The following is a 22053-nucleotide window of genomic DNA, read 5'->3' as shown; positions in this document are numbered from 1 at the left end:
GTGCTGATCCCTGGCCTCCCAAATGCCTTTTGGTTGTCTTGCACCCGGCCTCTCTCTCGGTGGAGAGATCCCGTATGAGTCACCGCGTTGAGATAAGTGTCAAGTCATGGAGGAGAAGAGCTCTGACCTGCTCCTCTGGCAGCTGGCTCTGTCCCTCCCTGGAGATATCTGCAGTCCTTGTTTGTGAACCTGATCCCATCTTTCCCGGTGATTCTCTACGTTAAACCCACTGAAACAGCTCAGAAAAAGAGCTGAGCCGGTGCAAAGGATGACCGGGACGCGTGGTGCCGGCAGGACGGATGGGACCACAGCTGCCAGCACTTGGCGCGCCATTCGCTGTGGTTTTGGAGCTGGTGTAAATCCGTGCTGCCTGTACCCTGCCTACACAGTCCTGCCTCCTCTTTTGGGTTATCTCCAGCATTGCTAAGTGCTTGAGGAGCCAGAGGGACTGCATATGGATGGCTCCGCTCCTGCCAGGATTACCGCAGCTCAGTGCGGCCTCGGCGAGTCGATGGGTGAATAATTTGACAGTCAGTAGCACCAGTGCAATTAAAAACGTGGGATCCTTTGGCTGGGGAACACCGAGCTACATCCCTTCAGGATGCTCTTACCCCTATGTTGGGTTTTTCACCCCGTTACGGGGTTGGACATCATTCTTTCATCAGCAGAGTCTGCTTCACCCCCTCACAGCAATGATACAGAGTCCTCCAAGCTCCCAAGCCCAGCCGTTGCCCCTGCCTGTGCAAAGTCCAGCAGCAGAAATATCAGCACCTGGACGCTCGTTGCACAACCCTGGGCATTTCCAGCCCTTAAATACACGGACTTCCAGCACCCTGCACCTACAGAGGGGTGAATGGACCCATGTCGCTCCCAGGAAGCCCAAGCAGAAGCGAACATGGAGCTGTCAGCGTCGCGTAAACACAACGGCACCGTCCCCAGCTCTGTCAGCAGCCGGCTAAGCCCGAGTCAGATGAGACGCGATGTGCTGCCAGCACGCTGTGCTTTGAAGAGCTCCTGTCCTCAAGGTCACCTGCCCGCAGGCTTAGGAGCGTCCTTAAATACTGCCCTGAACCACCACGCAGTGCAAAGGAGAAAGAAATGCGTCTTGTTTCCATCTGCAAATGGCCGAGAGCTTTCATCAGCGTGGGACCTGGGAAACTGACCCCATGTGCGCCCGTTTTCAGGAGGAAACGTGAAGTTTGTGTCTCCAGCCAAGCCCTCCCGCAGCAAAGCCTGTCCTCACACCAGCTCATCTGTATTCAGGAGCACGAGCGAAATCTCCAGCTTGCTTCTGGCAAGCCACAGCAAAGGGATGGAGAACACGATCGTCTCGTCTGGCTCCGGCGAGATCATTTGGACACTCGTATGAGACCATGGGTGAAATGATTTCTCCTGGAAAGTGGCTATTGCAAGCACGGAGCGATGCGGGGCTCTAGGTGCAGAGGAGTAGTGTCTACCCCAAGGATTTTGGGGCAGGAATACCATCGAAGAGTTTGAATCTGGCATGGGTGGCCACCCAAATAGCTCCAGGCTGAGCCTGACATGCGCATAGCACCCAAGTTGCTCATCCAGGTGCTTTCGGTGGACGGGGGGATGCCGAGGTGCAGGCGGTCATCTTCTCTTGTGCAAGGGAAAAGCTCTGCCATGGATCATTTCGTGGTGCTCATGCAAAGCCCTACCTTCACGCGGGAGCTGTTGGTCCTGTTTAGGGTGGGTTGGAGAGGGAAGAGCTGCCAGCTGCACCCTCTTTTGCAGGATCTCTGTGTTTTGCTTCTCCTGCTGCGTGCTCTCAGCCCGGAGCCACGTGCTCGTAGTCGGGGATGCCAGGCTTGCCGAGCGAAAGCACCAACAGCACCTTTGCCCACCGAGCGCCACTGTTTGCCCTGCAAACACAAGCCTAGCTTGGATTTGACCTGCTGTGGCTCAGCCAGCACGGATGTGGCCTTGGAGAGATCTTCTTACACGGCTGCTTTGGGCTGGAAGAGACGAGTTTGGGGCTGTAGGATGGATTTGGAGATGGGCTGGGATGTGGGCAACAAAGCTCCTGCTTCCTTGCATTTCTAGCGAACTTTTGGGTAGTTAAATATCTCCTATGGTGTGGGGGGCTGGAAAACCCACCCCAACTCTTGGCCATCCTATAGCCCTGGGTGACCGAACGTTTCCAGCATGGGATTCCTCGTTGCACTGGTAACACACCCAAATCTGCGCCATCCGATGCGGTAGAAATCCCCGTGGCTGGGTTGGGTGGTAGCACGCCAGTGAACACCCAGCTGCTCGGCTCCGGCACCACCATGGCGTGGGAACATGGTGTTTTCCCGCTGCTATTGAGCAGTAATCCTGCTGTGTGGGTCTGTCTGCTGTTTTTTTCGGCACTGATGGTTGACCGTGAAAGGCCACGCGTTGAGCCAAATTTGGTTTTTTTCAGGTTATTTACAATATTAGCCGCTGGTGCCAATGAGTGATTGTTCCGGTACCTTTTGCTCTCAAATTAAATGCCCAAGATTAAAGTGCGAGACTTAAGTAGGAGCTAGTCTTTAATTCCAGAGCTAAATCGTGGCTTGCGACATCTTGCGTTACTCGGAAGATGATGCAATAACTCACCCCTTGCCTAATAGCATTGCTTAAATGGCAAGGTCCCTCAGCCTGGCTGTAGAGGAGTAAAATATCTCTTTTGGCCTCCTTTTATTCAGTTCATTTAGGCTGGGGGGAAAAAAAAAAAAAAACAACAAAGCTTCGGAGAGCATGTGTAGGCTCAGTGAAGACTTTTCGGAGGTGATCATCTAGTTTTAAGGGCTTTTGGAAGTGCTCAGATTGCTCAGAAAAATGGTATTGCAAATTCCTCTCCAATTTGCATAATTTAGGATTTTTGAAGTGTCCAATTCTGGTCTAAACCAAGTCATCACCCTCTGGAGGAACCTGGGTTTTTCCTCCCTTGGCTGGAGACCAGTTCACCCAATCCTCAGACTGATGTCCTTTGGAAGTGCCGGTCCTTCTGCAGTGGGAACCCAGCTGATCTGGGAGCTCCTGGAGAGCTTGAGTTGGAGCTGAGTCTCCCTCCTCATCCTTTATCGCTGAGATACGGGATGCAGAAAGCACGTGGAGGTCAGGTAGGTGTCCTTCCTCCCATCTTGGAGGATTGTATGGAAGGGAAACTTTCTGTTGTATTCAGGGGATGGAGCCTCACACAGTTTGAAGTTTGGGAAATAATAGTATTTTAGTTTTCTTTAGATCTTTGTTTGTTTATGCTTTTTTAAACTGTCACTAGACACCTCTTGGGAGCCAGGTAGAAAACTTTCAGGAGAATATAGTTTCTTGGCTGAGCTCTTCAGGAGAGAGAGAGATCCTCTCCCTGTTTCAAGGTGGCCTAGGGTCTTGATGGCAACCACCATCCAAAAGACCTCTTTGATTTAGAATCTTGATCTTCTTTGGGCTTTTAATCCTAAAGTCACAGAATAATTGAGGTTGGAAGGACCCTCCAGAGGTCTTCATCCCATCCCTGTGCTCAAACCACAGCCCACTTCAAAGTTAGGTTGCTCAAGCTGCATCCAGTTGAGTTTTGAGCAACTCCAAGGATGGAGGTCCTCCACACCTCTGGCCTGTCCCAGATCTGTCCCACTCCCACAGGGAAGAGGTTCCCATGTTGTGCTTTCCTTGTCCTCTCGTTGTACGTGTCCAGGTGGAGTTTGTCTTCATCTTCTTTACACCCTCCAATTAGTGGCTGTAGGCACACCTTCATGCTCTCATCTTGAAGCAGAACGAGCCCGACTCCCCCAGCTTGTCTTTATTCATCACATCCTCTGGTCTACGATGATCAGAGACCTTTGTTGGGCTCGCTTCATTGGGTGTCAGATCTATCAACATCTCTGTGACCTTCTGACGCAGCAGGGTGACCTTGCTAAATATCACAGCTACCATTTGGGGTGTCAAGTCTTAAAATGCGTGTTGAGTAGCTCTGGTACAAAATAAACCCGACCCTTTGTGTAGCATCTGCCGTACAAAGAGCGGTGACGTGGAAAAGCACCTGAGGGTGCATCCTCGTGTTTTCTGGGTGGTGTTGAAGGTTTAGGCAAAATTTTTTGCACCTCGATATGCTATCGAGCCTCTCGAGCGTGCCGTTAACCTCTGCTTATCAACCCTGACTGTGACGGCCTCGACGAGCCGGAGCTCTTTCTGCTGTTCTGGAGATGTTGATATTTCTCAATCCACGACCTTTGAAATGTGTTATATAAGCAACCATCGCCAAATTTGACTAGAGTTGGGTCCGTCGCGTCTAGGAGAGTTCCTGGTCTCTGCGTAACTGCTCCCGTACTGGGAAACTCACAGGTTTTCCCTTATCTTTGGCTTTTTGCTTGTGTTTTGGCCACGGACTCGTGTGATGGCTCTATTTTGAAAGTGTCTTGATGTCTTGGCCGGGTTGCTTTAATTCTTGAGATAGAGGAAAAACAGAGAGGAGAGACCCGTGGCCCTGATACGAGGTTGTTTGACCTCTTGGAGGAGAGACCGTGAGCTTAAAAACAAATTCAGATTTGCCGTGCTCTCTCGGGAGAAGCTGCAGCCACGCTCCTGTGGTTAGAGGAGCAGCTCTTGCTGGATTACCATAGAGGGTAAATTTGAGCCTCCTAAGTCCAAGACATTAAACTCCCTCATCTCGCTGTTTCCAAGAAACCAGGATTTGCAGGGAGTGCAGTTACGTGCTCATCAGGAGAAAGATAAATCACCGCATGTTTTCCTCTAAAGGAGACAGTTTCTAAAAATAGGAGCTGTGCTGGAGCTCTGGAGAACAAAAGAGTCCCTGGAAGGCTCCTGCCACTGTCCTTTCTCGGTGATCAGTGCTCTCTGCCCCTCTCCATCCATGCGCTGAGGATTTATGGAAACGTTTAAAATCTGCCGATTTGGGAGGGTTGGGTTTTTTCCCGTCCTTTCCCCCAGCGTTCCCGCCCTGGCCGGTTGGTGACTCAGGCTTTCCTGAATGAATGCTGCCGGTCTCCCGTGACCTCGGCAGCTTGGCCCTGGATCCTGCTGGTCTTTTCCGAAACCAAAGCCAAAAGGACGTGATCTGGGAGCCAGGGATGCTGCCACCTCTCCAGGATGGGCTCTGACAGTGCCGACGTTGGATAAACCCCAGCAATGTGTGTGGTCCTGCATCTAAACAAAAGATCTCAAACCCCATCGTCTCCAAGTGAGACCTACACATTGGAGATGCTCAGCCTTAAAAGTTTCGCCTCTAAAGTGGCTCACCTAAGATGTTAGAAGGATGGGGAGCCAACCCTGGCTTTTCACGTCCCTCCTCTGCTTTTGGGGCAGTTCCTGCCCTGCCTCCCCCATCTCCATAACCAGTGGGGTGGCCCGAATACCACGTTCCTCCTGGTTTTACAGCACGTAACCAGTAATCCATAGAATAAACGCAAACTATGAGCGGCTGCATCCATCCCGGAGGTGACGAGGGCCATTTTGGGCTGTAGAGGCTCTCACGGGCTGAGCCTGCAGACAGGTTGCAGCAAAACCCATCTCCTCGGTCGTGTGTTTCCAAAGCACTCCCTGTTCCCCTCCCAGGATGTGCAGCTTGATCCTGCTCGCTCTCATCTTCGCATTCAACGTTAAAGGCTCTCTGGGTCTTTGGTCGGTGCGTGGTGGAGGCTGAGCTCCACCTTGCACGTCGCTCCGCTCCGTGAGCCCCATGCGTGGTCTGTGGTGGGCCTGCACCCTCCGTCAAGCTGTGGACACCTCCTTCCCAGGGCCTCCTGGTTATTTCCACCATGCCGGTGAGCTCCAGGCTGCTGGGCATCCCATGACCCAAGATGATGATGATGATGGGAGCAGGGATGCAGGACAGTTCCTTGTCGCAGCAGCAAGCTTGCTTGCCCAAGGCTGGTTCACAGCAGGAAACAACCTGGATTCACCCAGCTACGCCTCGGCTTCCCCAAGCTTCCGGCCTCGCCTGTAATAACAAGCGAGTCTCTGCTTTCCATACAGCCGGGACAGGTGATGCGTGGCCGGACCGGGATGGGGGTGATCCGGCACGAGGAGCGAGACTCCCACGTCCTGCCCTGAGCTCAGCTCTGGCTGACAGAGCCTTTAGGCTAGGTAGGTTCAATCCAGACGTCTTTGTTGGACACAGCCAAAGGCTTCCTCCTGAGGAAGGACGTATCTGAGTCTGATACAGCTCAGCAGACCCTGAAGATCTTCAGGAAGCATTCGCCTGCCTCTCGTCACTGCCTGAAATCCTGCCTTGCATCTTCTCACGAGCAGGCTTGGAGGTGATTTAGCCCAGGAGCCATCCCAGGGCTTTGGCCAACACCAGAGCGAAGCAAAGCTCCTCCAAGCCCCAAATGATGCTCGGGCACCTGGAGAAGCCCAGCATGCTGGTGGAAGGGCAGGGAAGTGTGCCAGCGCTGGGGAGGCTCGTGAGCTCCGTCCGCAGAGCCAGGGGAACCGGTTTTCTTCGTAGGGTGGACCGAGACAACCCTTGTCCGGCTGCTTGGCCGCGGCTCTGTGCTGGATACCTCTCCGACGAGCAGGGGCAGCGGGAGAGCAGCCAACGGCACGTGCATCTTCCCGTTAAACTGCTTAGCTGCGGGAACGATTATACATCAAATAGTTGCGCGCGGGATTAAACCCTCTTAAATGTGGCTCGGAAATCCTCCCGTAATCTGGACCCGGCTGTAGGAGGGAAGGACGGGCAGCAGGAGCAGAGGGGGTTTATCTGCTGGGAAAGCTTTTTTTTAACACACGCACACAAAAAAAAAAAAAAAAAAATCACTTTATTGCAAATTGCATTGAAGAAGCCTCACTTGGGCACTGACCTTGGAGCTTTCCTCTCTGTTGCAGATGAGCCTGATCCTGCCCTCTCCGGTGCTGTCCCAGCCACAGCTCACAGGACTGAACTCGGGTAAGTTCCCAAGGGACGTCGCAGAGCGGGGAGCGCCTGGGAGCCTGTCTCCCCTTTCTGATGGTGCTCCAGTTACACAAAGCCCCAAAATATCTCCCCGGCTGTCCCCGAAGAGGGTTGTCCCACCACCGAGGACGTCAGCAGGTTCCTCCAGAGCTAGCCAGCACAGTCCCCTCGCTGCAGAGCAGTGTTGGCTGCTCTAATTCATCTCATTTGTCCCGCTTCCCAACAAACCACCCTGCTTCTGCCTACCCTAAATCACCCCTCGGAGCTGTCCCGGTTCCCCTTGGAGCATCCTGGTTCCCCTTGGCACCACTGGGGCTGTCCCTGCTGCAAGGGAGAGAGGTGGATGCTTGATTTGGTTGCGTTGGGTGTGCCGAAGCTGCTAAGGGGTGTCCCAAACAGCGCTGAGCACCCTGGAAAAGGTAGATTTAGGGGTGCCAGCTCAAGGCTCGTGCAGAGAGTCCTCATCCCTCCTCGTGGCACCGGGGACCCACGCCTGGCTCAGAATCGCTCTCTGTCTTAGCCTGTTTAGCGATGCAACCAATGCCCAGCACGTTTTAATGGGCTTATTTTAGTATCTGCTGTTGACTGATCCTTCCTGGGCCAGCGGTTTCCTTAGCGAGTTATTTTTAATAACGTTTGCAGGGTTTACAGTGCATATGGGAATCACATTTCCCTGATATCACGCCACAGACAATGGCAAGCCCGTCCTCCAGTCCTCAGTAATTTCTCCAGAGTAAGGGAAAGGTTTGGAGCTGGGAGGGCGAGCGCGGTGGGGTGGGAGGGTCGGTTCGCCCCTAAACTTGGCTTTTTCCAGGAACAAGCTGGAAAGAAATAGGTTTAAAAAGGAGAGAGAGAGAGAGAGAGAAAGGCAGCGCGAAAACCATGTGGAACTGGCAGCCCTGCTGTCTCCAACAAAGGCGCTTTGTTCTCCCTGCAGCACAACTTGACCCATGAGATAGTGTTTTGCTGGCCCTGGAGCAGCTCCTTGCACGAGGTCTCAAGTCACCGGGCTTCTCCGGGTGTTGGGCTCTGCAGTCCGGCAGGTTTCTTCCCTAGGGATGGTTTAGCAGGGAGCTGGAGCCAGGATGCGGTGGTTTGCATCCCGCTCTTGGCCGTACATCCGTGCCACAGGTGCTGCGTAGAGGGAGAAGCAGGCCATGAATCCGGCTGTGGAGGACAGAAGCTGAGTCGCATCCTTAGGGCAGGGATGGGGACGCAGGGGAGTCTTGTCTTGCTCTGTGGCGCAGTAAACACCATGAGTCTGCTCGGCCCCAGAGCCGGCATCTGCCAAACCCCCGTGAAGCTGCCATCAGGTACACGGGGGCTCCTGGGTCTCTTGGACCCCAGATCAGAAGCCTAAATGTGGAGATCTGGTGCTGTTTGAGGTTCTCCGCTTCCCCACTGAGCCTCCCACCACACAGCAGAAAGGCTTGAGGTTCTTGTAGATCCTGTCTCACAACTGTTGGTCCTGTGCCAGATGTCTCCAATCCCTCGAGGCATCTCGGAGAACATCAGATGCCTCAGTTGCACGCTCATGGCCCTCACCATGTTCCTTCTTCCCTGAAAAAGCCTCCAAGCCCAGTGTAGGACTTTAAAAACCACCATGGGTGTGCTTGGCCCCTTTCTTAACACCCAGCATGTCTTTGGTGCCACAGTGGTACCCACAGCGCCCATCTGGGTGGCGTGGGACCACCCAGTCCCACTGTAGAGCTCACTTCATGGAGGCTTATGTTCTCCAGCTGCTTGATGGGGTCTTCCCAACTTTGGGGTCCTTGCTGAGGGTTTGGAAGAGGAAGAGGAGGAACCATGTTGATCCATTGTGGCTTGAGATCTCTGCACAGGGAAGAAAGACTTCTCGCTCCTGCTGTGGAGAGGGATCACACAGGAACTTCCATTTAATCATGGAGACAAACCATCCTTTGGTCTCAGAGACCTTTGGTATGGTCCACGTTGACATTTAAATCCGGTTTTGTGCAACTTTGAAGATCTCATGGGCCTGTTCTTTGGCCCGATAGTGACAAGTGTCATTGCTAAGGGCAAATATCCCTGTTGAGCTGGGTAAAAAAGGAGGCAATAAGGTGTCCAAGAAGTTAGAAGGCAAAAGGGAAGGAGAAGCAGAGAGTGGGGTGGAACACGGGCAAGATGACTTCTGGCCCAAGGCAGGAATTGGTGATGTGGTGATGGGAACCCAACACTCCTGTTGTACCTGGCACGAACATGTCAGAGCCAGCAAGGGAGCAGATACAGCCGTCGCTGAAACGAGCTTGGAGCAAGCCCAGACGAAGATACAGAAATGACTCTAGCTGCACGTGGCCAAGGGAGGGTGGGAAGGGACGGGCTTGGTTTTGTCCAAAGTCTTTAATACTTGGGGCAATATGGGAGTCACCATGAAACCCCCAGCCTGTGTTATGCCATGACAGCGCACAGGCTCGCTCTGATTCCAGGACAACTCTTTTATATATGGAAATGTTTGTATTATCCCGTTAACCGGTTATTAACTCTCAAAACTTATTTGCAGCTCCACGAATGAAGAACATTTGGAGTTCAAGAAGGCTTTGTACAGAACAGATGCCAGGAGCTCCTTAGACCTGCGAAACATGACCGTGTCCGGCAGCGTGACCTGGGACACCTCCGCCCTGGAGACAAGAGCGGGTGATGGGAGAGAAGAAAGCACTTTAGAGAGACTCTCTGGCTTGAAGGACTCGAAGGACGCGCGGTGCGTAAAGGAGTCAGCGTTCGTCGTGGAGCCCCAGGTTGTAAATACTGTGCAGGTGGATCCGGAGCAACTGGAGAGCGACTCCGAGGACCTGGATGGTGGCAAGGTGGCAGGAGAGACGCCCAGCCCCTGTGCTGGGGCATCAGTTGGCGGCGGGAGAGAGAAATATCTTAAAAATGAACCAAAGCAACTTGAAGGCCTCAGCAAAGAGCACTTAGATAAGACTAAGAGGGGAATCCAGAGGGTCGACTGGATTTCTAGACCCAACAAAAGCCCAAGTCCTCATTACAAAGACATAAGCAAGCCGACAGATGTAGCAACCAACTTGCCCTTTCGGGGACAGGCCGTGCGTGAAGTGCCTCCTCCGCTGACTCCGACGGTGTTCAGAAAAACGCTAAACCCTGTCCTTGGCAAGTCCAAATCCCTGGAGAGCTCCTCATCCCACAGGAAGGGGCTGATGGTTGACTCGGACTTGGATGAGATCAACCCACTCAACGCGGCCGAGTGGACAATCCAAAAGCCGGATCTTCAGCTCGGCGCGGACCTCGCCGTTGGCAAACAGTCCTGGACGGTAAATGCTGAAGACTCAGTGGAGCGGATCCCGTTGATGTCTCTGGAGCCCGCTACCTGCAGCTCCTACGATATCGAGATGAGGCCCTATGTGTGCAGCGTCTTGTTGGAGGAGCAGGGGAAGGAGGAGCTGGGTCCGGAGGAGGACCCTACGGTGTACACCTGCATCGAGTGCAGCATTTACTTCAAGAAAAAGGAACACTTGATGGATCACATGCTTCAGCATAATCGTGGACCAGGGAGGGACCAAGACAGAGATGCTTTGGGAGGGCAGTGTCAATTCTGCTGCAACGAGTGCGGATGGGCCTTTGGAGACCCCACGTCTTTGGAGCAGCACAAAAGGCTCCACCAAGAGTCCAGGGAAAAAATTATCGAAGAGATCCAGAAGTTAAATGAGTTTCCAGACGAAGGTCGGGAAGCCCGTCTGCAGTGCCCCAAGTGCGTCTTTGGCACAAACTCCTCCAAGATCTTCGTCCAGCACGCCAAGATGCACGTCAAGGAGAGGAAGGACCAAGGGGCAAAGAACATGAATCTCTTTGGAAGCGCGAGCAGCGGAGAAATACGGGATAGTCCCGTGCACGGCATCTACAAACACTTCAAACCAAATGAACACATGTCCCTGCAGATGCAGGTACCACCTCACAGCAGCAGCAAAGGGCTCAGCACCTGTATGCTGTGCAGCTTCCCGGCCCCCAATGAGAACATCCTCAAGGAGCACATGAAATACGCCCATTCCCACCTCTCCTGGGACACGGAGGTTTATGAGGATGATCCCAATCAACCGGGAACTAGTAGAGATGCCTACAGCCTGGCCAGGCCAGGCCGGTTTGCAGAGACGGATTATTTCGGCAAAGCAGACCGGCTTTTCCCTCCGCCTCACCGAGAAAGCACATCGCATTACGAAGCTGCCCATGGCTTTGCCCTAACTCACTCAAGACTCGACAAAAGCAACGGGGCTAGTAAAAAGGACTACCAGACATCAGGCTTTCATGCCAGGAAAGCAGCTCCGTACGCTGCCCCGCATAAAAACCTGGGATTGTCTGGTTTTCCATCTGCTAAAGCTTATTCCCAGTTTGCTCTGCAGCAGCTGAAAAAAAAAGCAGCAGCTCAGCACCTTGAAGGAGAAGGTGATGGTCTCAGGAGCCACCCGATGGGGCTGGAAGAGCTCAGGCACAAGTGGATGTTGGCCAACGACGCTGGGGGCATGGAAGAGGAGATCTCTATAAGCACAGAAATAGATCTGAGCGAGAACAGAGGCATCAAACCCGTCACCATCCCTCAAGCTGCCTTGGACCTCAAGAGGACGTTCAGAGACACCTTGAAAGCCACGGACTCTTCGATAGCTTCGGAGGAGCAGCAGCAGCAGTTGCGGAAGATGGTCCCCATCGTCCTCCTGGAGGAGGTGAACCTGCACCCCAAGGCGACGAAGCGGCCCCGGGGGAAGCCGTTCAAGAAGAAAACAACGGTCCCTTCCCGGGAATTCGTGATGGAAGAACCCCTTCCCTTGGATATGCTCCTGTTGGATGCTCCTCTGGAGGGTCCTCTGGAGCTTGATGACCTCTTGGACTCCGACTCACCCATGCTGAAGAATGAGGAGAGGAAATGTCCCTACTGCCCAGACAGGTTTCACAACGGGATTGGGCTGGCGAACCACGTGCGGGGCCACCTCAACAGGGTGGGGGTGAGCTACAACGTCCGTCATTTCATCTCAGCAGAAGAAGTGAAAGCTATTGAGCAAAAATTTTCCTTCCAAAAGAAGAAGAAAAAAGGTAGTATGTATTCAATTCACCGTGCTTTCTATTTTCTTGTTTTAATCGGTGGGGTTTTCTCCTCCCACCGAGAACTGGGTACGTATGGTACTGTGGTCAACTCGTGGTGGCCACAGCACAACCGGTGGCGTGCGGTTGTCTCGCGTGCCATAAACCCCCCCCCGCACCCCGTCGGAGGCCCGATCCAGGGGTTTTAGCAGCGTCGCTGACTGTCTGTCCTTCTTTCCGCAGTTGCAAACTTCGACCCAAGTACTTTCAGCCTGATGCGATGCGAATTCTGCGGGGCCGGTTTTGACACGCGAGCGGGTCTCTCCAGCCACGCCAGAGCCCACCTGAGAGACTTTGGTATTACCAACTGGGAACTCACCATCTCACCCATTAACATCCTCAAGGAGCTGTTGGCCAACTCATCGGAGCATCCGATGCTGCAAGCAGCGATGGGAGCAGAGCCCTCGTCCCCAAGTCGAGAGAGGGAAGCTCACGGCTTCGTGCCTCGCAAGAGCATGACCCCCATGTCCGAGTGCAGCATTTCAAGGTCTCCTCTGTCCCCGTTCCCCCCGTCCTGGGGAGATGAGTCCCTGCAGTCCTACAGAGACGGTAAGTGTCCCCAAAAACCCCGTTCAAGCCAAACCGTCGCGTCCTGCTGAGCAGAGCCTTACCGGAGGGTGGGTATTTATAGGGAAGGGTTTAATTGGCGTAACCTGGTGTCGATTTATCCGTCTCCATCGCTGACGCTCTGTTCCCTGTGAAATCCGATGCTGGTTTGGGGCAGATGGATGGAGATGTCAGCAGATGAAAGAGCCGAGCAGTGCGGTCTCTCGAGGGGTCACTTCCCACAGGGTGCCGTGCTTCAGATGTTTGGGCTTTGTCATTTGAAAAGCGTTGTGTTTAGGAACAAGGTTTCCATCAGGGAAACCCTTAAAACTTAGTAAATCATGGGGCAGAGCATGGCTGGAGGAAAGGAGAAGAGCGTGGTCAGTGATACCGGTCCATCCTGGTGGTGCTCAGCCATGCAGAAGGCAGGATGTGACCTCTGTGTTCACCCCTCGGCTGCTTATTTTCTGTAGGTGTTGTGTTAACATGGGGGGGGGTGTAAAGGGTCCTTCCCAAACAGATTTGGGTCTGAGCTGGTCCCCTTCCATCAGTGGAGCTCCAAATTATTCACACAGGATCATCTGTCCCAGATGATAGCTTCCAGGTTTCCCCTGCAAGCCTCCAAAAAACTGAATTTGCACCAAAAACTTTGCAATGTACTAGTCTTCCAAAGACTAAAAACTTGCTCGTGCAGTAGGAAAAACAACCACTTACTGAAACCTGGTGCTTCTGGCAGCATCTTTAAGTCCTTGAAGCAGCTTCTTGTTGGGTTCTGCTCATCCTAATCCTATGTTAGATACATCCCTGCAACGAGAAACTATCTGTGTTTAATTGAAATATCAAAGAGCCTGTAATCCTGGCTCTCCAGACTGCTCCACATGCCTGGCTGCTCTTTGGAACGAGTCTGGAGCGTAACGAACACAAATTAAAATATGAACAAACCCAAACTCTTCTTTCTTGGCATGGCAAACCTTGGACGTTGAATAGCTACCAGCCTGGGGCGGGGGTTGATGCCAACGAGAGGCGTTTTGGAGGGTTCAGCTGGGTTTCTGCTGCCAGTGACTGGATGCTCCTGCTCACTGTGACTATCGCCCGGGAATTTTTAGGTCTCCCGGTGCCCAAAATTCATTGGCACAAGCTGTTATAGGTAACGCCGTTGTTTTAAAAAACAGTATTTTGTAGTTAAGAAGGGTGGAAAATATCTCGGTCAAGAAAGAGTGCGGCCACCCTTCAGTAACAACTGCTCATCAAGGAAAAGGTTAATGCAGTTCTTAACACAGCAGATCTAATATCAAATGTCCCCAATGTGAAGTTTTAGGGAAAAAAAAAAAGGGTCACATCTTGAAATATGATCTTGCTTATCAGTTCGGCAACGTCACTCAAGTTTTTTCAGCGTGTGATGTTGGCCTGGAGCTGGGACCTTCTCCTGCTCCTTGCTGTGCCCATCTCCAGCTGCCTTGAAACGCTGGTGGGTGTTCGGTGGGAGAGATCGGGTCGGGAATTGTCCTTCTAGGTAAAAATAATAGAATTAGAGCTTAATTCTGGTCTGCTCCAGCGTTGTATTTAAACCTGGAGAAGGTTGAGGATGGACGCATGGGATGAACGGAGGGTGAGCGTGACCTGCACAGGAGCTCAAACACCCTCTTAAGCCACACTCCTAGATTTAAAGTCACGTGCTCTGTATTCCTTTACGAGTCGTGTCTTTGGAGGACAATGGCAAGAAAACAGGTAAATTTGGAAAGCTTAAAAATCCCCAGCCCAGCAACCTGTTTTGTAACCAAAGCGCACACAGCAGAGATAGCGATCGATGGATGGCTTTTGTATTTAAATCCAAGCCTGAAGTCTCTTAGTTACGCTCCCAAGCTCAGGAGACGACGCGCCGTGAGTCGAAACCTTCCTTGTTTTGCTTCCAGCCCGAAACGACGCTTTCAGGGCACTCTGGCTTCGTGCTGAAAGTATCTGTCGCAACCGATTTAAGAACGAAGCGGTGCCCGTTGCGTTGCAATATTTATTTAACTCTTGCTCTGGGTACGGCTGCGGGGAAGCAGCTGAGCAAACAGTAAACCACTTTGGAGATGGGAGATGCCGAATCTGTAGCCGGGAGGATTTTAGCCATTTTTTTTTTTTTATAAAGCCCACTTTTCCCTGTTTCTCTTCAAATTGCTCGTGAGACGTGTGATAGCTCAAGCGAGCTGCCTGCTGCTTGTGTGGGTCTTTGCGGCCATGCTAAAGCCTCAACCGCTGCTCCCAGGCTGGAGCGAGGAGCTGCCTTAAGGGCACCTGCTTAGCATTAACGTCCTCTGCTAGTGTTTTATGCTAATTCCATAATTTATAGAGGGTTTTAAGCAACATTTATGAGATACAGGCCGTTAGCAAGTTGTAATGGCAGGAGGATCTCCTGGAAAAGTCAGCGGTGGCGTTGCACCAGACCCGGCGGTGGCTCCGCTGGTGGCTTCGTGTCGCGGTGCTGGCAGCCCCGGGGCCAATGTTGCAGCTCAACATCTGCTGGCAGCTCTCCTCAAACCGCTTCCTGCTTCCTTCCTCTCCACTTCCAGACACGTGAACTGCCAGGAGGTCTCTGCCGGCATTGCAAGATGCCTCTCGAGTTGTTAAGAGCTAAGAATATCGGTAGACCCTTAACCGAAACCCTCCGTCACGGGGCCAGGCAGCTGAGCGCTCAGGCAGGGAGAAATCCCCTTTTCGGGGAGCATTTTGCGAGCTGTTTTCCGCACCGGCTGCGGTTCGTGGTTTCTAACGAGGGAAATGAAGGTGGAGGATTCGGCTCCGGGTGCCGGGAGATTGATTCGATGAGCATGGTGGTCCTTCTCCGAAGTTTTTGGGCTTGTAAACAAATTGCTGCCAAGACCTGAGCATCTCTGTCCTCATGGGGCAAAGTTTCCCTTCCCAAAGCCTCTTGCAGGTGGGATGCAAAGAAAAAATGAAGAGCAGTGGTGGGGAAGGGCTGTGGGTTTAACACACGCTCGCTCTCTTGCCCGTCTTGTACCCTTGGCTGCTTGTTTAAAAATGAAAAAAACACCCCACTTGAAGCAAAACTAAAAGTCAAAGGGAGGAAGTAGGTGTTTGGGTCTGCGGTGAGAACTTGAACTTGGCTGCACTGGTCGTTTAGATGGGAGTGCGTGTGGCAAAAACAGGATGTTTTGAGATCCTGAGGGGATCTCAGAGGTTACCTGTTCCCTCCCACTGCTTCCAGGCAAGTCCACGGTACCTAAACCAACCTAAACTTGGCTGCTCTGGGCTCTGATGGAGACTCCACCACCGCCCTCAGCATCCACGCTGCCGTCACCAGCCCTCACCCTTAGAAAGCCGGTGGAATTTTTGGTATTTTCAGTATCTAAATCCACTACTGTTCATTTTGCCCACAATAAGCAAAGACAACAGTTTCTGCTCTTCTGTAGACCCAGCTCTTTCAATGTCCTCTTTTTGGTCATGATTTTAGACCCTCGATCGTTTGCGATTCCCTCTCTGATATGCCTGAACCCTCCCTGAAGTGCTGTGCTCGACATCGGACCCGTCCCCACCGTAGTGCTGCAGAGAGCAGGAGGGTTATTTCGGCTCCTGCCCATCCTAGGACAGCCTGTGACTTAGGGGGGGTTTGCAACATTCGCTCTGGTTCAGTTTTGAACAGCTTAAAAGTCTGAAATTTTTTTGTTTCGTTTTGTTTTTTGTTTTCCCCACCCTTTTCTACGAGATCACTGCCTCCTGAGCTGTTCCCAGTGGAGTTGGTGGCTTCTCCGGGGAGGTCCCTGTGCTCAGCGGTGGCTTTCCCCGCGTGTTGTGACGGGCAAAGGTGTTCCCTGCTGTTGCAGCCGCCTCCTTAAAGCCCAGCCTGGCTCATTAGCGAAGCTGTTTGTGTATCTCCTGGCTCCCGAACCTATTGGCAGCCACCTCGGAGAACACGTGGTGCTTCTTGGCAGGCGTTGGGAAGTGTTAGGCAATTGCATCCTCCTCAAAACGGCTCGCAGCTCTCCTTCCTCACCTCGCTCTGTCACCCGGACTGCTTTTCTCTGTTCTTCTCCCTGTTTTTTCCAGATTTAACTTCCCGTGATCTCCCTTACTGTCCCAAACTGTGAAGTCTTCTGCTAGAGCTGGATTTTTCCTCTCGATCTGCTCCTGTGCAGTGATAGCGATGTTTCACCACGTCTAGGAATAGCAGCAAATGTGCATTTGCTGGTTGACCTTCCACCCCACGCAGAGTCTTTCCTTCTGGAGTGCGTCCAACGTAGCGTGTGTTTTTAGGAGGAGGAGACGGTCAGTTGAATGGCATGAGCTTAGGGAATGATTCTCCAGCTCCTCCATCTGCTGCTTGCTCGTGTTAAGCCCCCAGCTGAGGACTCAGAAGTGGGGCTTGTCCCCACCATGCCCAAGGTCCTGCCTTAGCTGAAGAGTGTCTTTGCCCTCTCTAGAGCATAATTTTCACAAAGAAAGAAACATTCTCAGGATCTCCTGGGTTGGAAGAGACCCACCAGGATCATCAAGCCCAACTCCTGACTCCAGAAAGGGCAACCAAAAAGTTAAACCCTATATCCAAGAGCGTTCTCCAACAGGCTTGGGGCCATGACCTCATCCCTGGGGAGCTTGTTCCAGTGCTTGACCATGTTCTCCATGAAGGAGTCTTCCCTGACGGCCAATCTTAACTTCCCTTGATGCTGCTTTAAGCTGATCCCTCGCATCCTACTACCAGACACCCAAGAGAAGAGATCAGCACCTCCATGTCTTCCCACCATCACAAGGAGGTTGTAGACAGCAATGAGGTCGCCCCTCAGTCTCCTCTTGTCCAGGCCGGCCAACCCAGGTATCCTCAGCTGCTCCCCACAAGCCCTCTACTCCTTTCACCATCTCTGTTGCCCTCCTTTGGCCACGTTCTAATATTTTTATGTCCTTCTTAGATTGGGGAACCCCAAAGTGCCCACAGGACTTAAGGTGAGGCCACACCAATACGTGGGACAACCACATCTCTCAACCATTTCACTGTGGGTGGCTCTTTCGGCCATGAGGGCACATGGTTGACTCCCATTGAGCTTCCCATCAACCAGAGTCCACAGATTCCTCTCTGCAGGGCGGCACTCCAGGACACATGGAGAACAGAGAGCTCCTTCCAGTGGACAATGAGGGGAAAAAGGGATGGGGTCTGAGTGTTGAGGGCTCCAAAGTTGATTTTAGGGGTGTCCTGGTGTGGTCTGCTCAGAGATACAAGTGGGCAGAGACCCCGTAGCCACTTAGATTCCTCCCCCCACCTCTTTTTATCCAGAGCGTGCAAGCCAACGTGTCCAGGGCCAGGAGGAGCCTGTGACTTTGTGGTGCCTGGGATGGGGACAACCACAGCCTGAGCCTCAGCAAGAGGCCGTGGAGAGGCTGGAGGAGATCAGAAGGGGAAGGCTCTTCCACCAGCACAACTAGGGCTGGAAGAGGACATTTATTGTTGGTTTTATGGGGATTTTTTGAGCCTTGTTTCTTCCTCGACACTTTGACTTGAGAGCAAAGACCTCGGTGCAGCTAAGCAGCGGCTCCGTTTTCCATCCTGACCTTTGCTTCCTCTGGTTAATTGTGGTTGCCCTCCGTGAAGGAATTGAGATGCTTTGTGGATGTGGCCTTTTGTCCTCCTTTCTGTGAAAGAGCACGCCTGCTTGTCCCGTGGTGGCCGCGTTAATTGCGGATGAATGGAGGTTAGAAAAACCTTCTGGAGGTCCGTACCTGACCCTGGCTGCCTGCAAGGCCAACTTCAAAGCCAGGTCAGGTTGCTCAGAGCCGTGTCCTGTTGAGTTTGGAAAGCGTTGGAGGTACCACCACCTCTCTCCCGGGTTAACGTGCCCTGAGGACCCTCCTCATGTTACGATTCTCAGGTCACGCTCTCCTTTTGTGTCGGGCTTTCTGATTTTCCTCCCTGCGTGCTCGTTCTGCGCTCACCCGCAGCCTGACCTACTTTCCACCGTCTTTGATTCCTTTCTCAAGTTCCAGGTTATTGAAAAGCTCACGTTGGCCTCCTCCTTCCCTTGTGTGGGAATAACGTGGGCCGTTGCCCTTGATAGTGTCTTTGCTCCTGGTCTCTGAAGATTTCTGATGGTAGGCAGCGCCGCAGGGAGGCCGGACCTCGGTTTTTAGCCTGAATTAGAGCTCCGTTTTCACCGCTGCTGATCTATCGCCGCAGGAGACGGCGTGAAATCTCTCAACCAGGTCTTCCAGCGCAGGAATCGTGCAGTGAGGATCCTGAGGGGCAGCACTCGAAGGCAGATGGTCGCAATAACCTGTTTCAGTCTTGGCAACCAAGGATAAAAATTGTCCCTTTCCCTTTCCTGATGTTTTGGGGGGACCCTGGTTTCTAACTGCTGGAGAAGGGGATGTTGCAGGGGGTGGGAAGGCCTGCCACAGCAATTCCTCATGACCTCCTAGTCCTGATGTTGGTTTTTCTCCAGCTCCTTTAAGCCAAGGAGAGGTTTTATGTCTTACCACCCCAGCAGAGAAAGAAGAGAGGAACTTTAGGCGCAGTTTAGCAGCCCATCTTCCTCGGCACAGCCAGCGAGGGGAAGCACTGCGTTTAAAATTATTTGATAGCTCGAAAGCGCGACAGAGAGCTGGCAAAACCCCCTTGGCAAGGAATCGGCTTGCACAAAGCTCTGGATGCTGTAGGCTGGCCAGCAAAGACAGATGCTTTCATCCTCGCCCCAGACGGAGCCGGTTAGCAAGCCAGCGATCCGGCAGTCCTGCCTGTCCCGGCGTTTCCCGTACCCCTTGTTGCCTTTGGTTGATCTTCTTGAGGAAGATTTGGCTCAAATTTGGGGAATTATTTTCTCAGACCACAGCTGAGCTCCGCAGCTCGGAAGCGACACCAGCTGCTCCACGAATCATCCCTTGAATCCGGGTTAAAGCAGCAGGTTGTCCGGCCAGAGCCTTTTTCCAGGTGCGATGGGGTTATTGGCCACTACGAGGGGCTTTTCTCTTCCATCTCTGAGAATCAGTGCGAGGATGTTTCACAGATGTTCACGGTCTTGTGAATCTCTGCGTTCCCCTGCAGATGTGAGCACGTGTCACCTCAGCACCCGAAAGCTGCCAGGATGAGACCTTCCCTGTTGTCACTGCACGGAGACCAGAGCCCCGGGGGACCTCTGGTTACTTCTGCAGGCTTTGAAACTCCCTAAAATGTCAGGATTTGGCCCATCGTGGCTTCTTTAGCCTCGCAGAGGCTGGTTAATCTCACAGAAGCTGGATTAACCATCCACCACCCCTTTTTAAACTGCCTGAGATGCAAAAGTAAGTAGGAATTTGAACCTCCAAAGCTTCCCCAGACTGAAAAACGGAGTGTCTGCTGTGGGTCTGGTTCTGTTTTAGCTGTGGCTCTCGCAGGTCGTCTCCTCTTCCCCCGCCACCTCTTCTTGGTTCGGTTTTGTTTATGCGCTCTGGGAATGGCAGGCGGGTTTTGCCATTGCACGTGGGTTTTCTTGGTGTCGTTACGGACCGAATCGGCCGACTTTAAATGCGTGTTTTTAACTCATAAGCCCAGAAACTATAAGGAAATGCTTGTGGCCACGTTGGGATTCTGCTTGTCTTTCCCCCAAGGATGTGAGGAGGAGGATGGAGCTGAGCAGAACCCATCCAAGGTAATGATTACACACTCCATCTGTCTGTATTTCTATTTTGGGCTCCATAAGTCACTTTTACTTACCCGTAAGTTCCCTCGCTTGGGGCTGGGTTTATCACCCTGATGTGCTGGGAGTGGATGGGGGACAGTTCCTGCAGGGATTTTCCCTTTGCCGACAGAACTCGTCGTTGTTGCGCATCTCCCTTTGCCAGGTTCGCTCTCTCCCAGCACCTGCTGTAATTTTGGAATAGCCTTTGCCCAAAACCCAGCGTTTTCAGCTGGTTCCGGTAGCGCTTGTCAGTTTGTTTAGGAGCGGGGCTTTCAGGGAGACTTTGCTGCCGCCGCCTCTGTCCCCTTGGGTCTGGATTCGTGTTCGGGCGTTATTTGTAACCCCTGCTTTGAGGAGGGGCAGCAGTGCCATAGGATATGGCCGACGTCTCTGTAACCCTCTTCTGGACAGCGAAATTGTTTCAATTTTGCGTTTTATTGAAGTGGTTTGAATAGGGAGCAGGTTTCTATGAGAGGCCTCGGGTGGCCTTTTCCATCTCCGTAAGGTGTCTGGGTGGTGCGGGGCTGGGTGCTCCCGTCCTCGGGGTACGGGGCTGGCCTGGGGAGGGGGGGTGGAGCTCCATTAGGGGACGGGGGCTTGAGGGAGGCCCCATGGAGGGGCTGGGCCGGAGGTGTGAGGGGGGCCGTGGAGGGACACGGGCCCAGGCCCGTACCCCAGGCCCCATGGGACCCTGTGGTGCTCCTGGGCAGGAGCTGAGCCCCGGGGACCTGGGTACGCCGGTCCTGGTGCTGAGGCCTGGTGGGGCCTTGTCCGGTACCCGCAGCCCGGGCCGGGGGGGGAGTGTGTGTGTGTGGGGGGGGAACCTCACAGCCCGCCATGGAGCGCTCCCTCCTCACCCCACCGCTCGATCGCTCGGCGCTCCCCTCTCCTCCCTGCCGCCACCTCCCCGCTCGCCTCTGCCCGCCGATTACTCGGCGCTCAGCCTCCCGCCCCGGGCACCGGCTACACCCCCCCCCCCCCCACCACTCCCGCCCCTGCTTTCTCGCCGTTCCTTCACTCGGCGCTCGACCGCTCGGCCTGGCGGGCGGGCGCGCGCGGCTCGGCGCTCGGCCTAACGGCCTGGCGGCCGCCCCGCATGTGCCGGAGCCAAGATGGCGGCCTCCACCTCCTCGCAGCCCAAAGTGACAAAAGCGGCGGCGGCGCCGCGACCCCGGGACCGGGACCGGGGTGGGGACGGCGAACCCGAGCCCGAGGCGGCGCCCGAGCCGGGTGAGGCCCCCTTTTCCTCCGCCGACCCCGCCCCGCCGAGCCCGGGCCCACCCGCGGCCCCCACCCCAACCTCCCCTCCCACCCCCCCCCCACCCCAACCCCCCTCCCTCCCCTTCCTCCCTTCCCCCGCCGCAGCGACGGGCCCGACCCGGGGCCGCCGCCGGTTCCAGGCCCGGCCCTGACGGGGAAGGGGAAGGAAAGGAGGGAAGGGGGGGGGGGGGAGGCCCGGCGAAGGCCGTTGTCGCTGAGCCGCCGCCCTCCTTTGTCCGTACCCCGGCCTCGCTTTGTCCCTCACGGGGGCCCCGCCATCCCCTCGGCGGGTTCCCCCCACACACCCCGGGCTCGGCCCGGCCGCTCGCAACGGGCCGTACCCGGTTCCTGTCACCGCTGGGGACGGGGAGGGGTGGGGGGGGGGGAAGCCTTTCTCCTGTTCCCCGCCCCCCTGGGGGTGTGTGTGTGGGGGGTGGGACACGGGCCGGGACACACACACGGTCCTGAGTGGGGGGATGCAAATCCCGGCCGCGGCCTTGGCACCGCCCCGGGGTGGGAAGCGGTACCTGGTAAGGCCGGGGCAGCCCCCAACCCGCCCCCGGGCCCGGGCGGGGCTCTCACCGGCCGTCACCCCCACGCAGGGAG

The 22053-nt window shown here is 54.1% G+C and overlaps 1 protein-coding gene across 5 annotated transcripts in view; it reads left to right on the top strand.

The window, feature by feature from the left end:
• The window catches only part of WIZ (WIZ zinc finger), a 54525-nt gene that overhangs the window by 25188 nt on the left and 7284 nt on the right, over nucleotides 1-22053 (top strand). For 3 of the 5 annotated variants that reach the window (XM_054807806.1, XM_054807804.1, XM_054807807.1), the window contains 3 exons: nucleotides 6829-6889; nucleotides 9414-11953; nucleotides 12182-12547. In XM_054807806.1, coding sequence (XP_054663781.1) covers nucleotides 6829-6889; nucleotides 9414-11953; nucleotides 12182-12547 — 2967 coding nt within the window. Of the gene's footprint in view, nucleotides 1-6828; nucleotides 6890-9413; nucleotides 11954-12181; nucleotides 12548-21185; nucleotides 21418-22053 lie in introns of those variants that run through there. The other 2 variants (XM_054807805.1, XM_054807808.1) reach the window with 2 other exon arrangements.

The sequence above is a fragment of the Grus americana genome, chromosome 33 (assembly GCF_028858705.1).
Source record: "Grus americana isolate bGruAme1 chromosome 33, bGruAme1.mat, whole genome shotgun sequence".
In the NCBI taxonomy this organism is placed as follows: domain Eukaryota; kingdom Metazoa; phylum Chordata; class Aves; order Gruiformes; family Gruidae; genus Grus; species Grus americana.
This window is presented reverse-complemented; position numbering and strand designations above follow the sequence as displayed.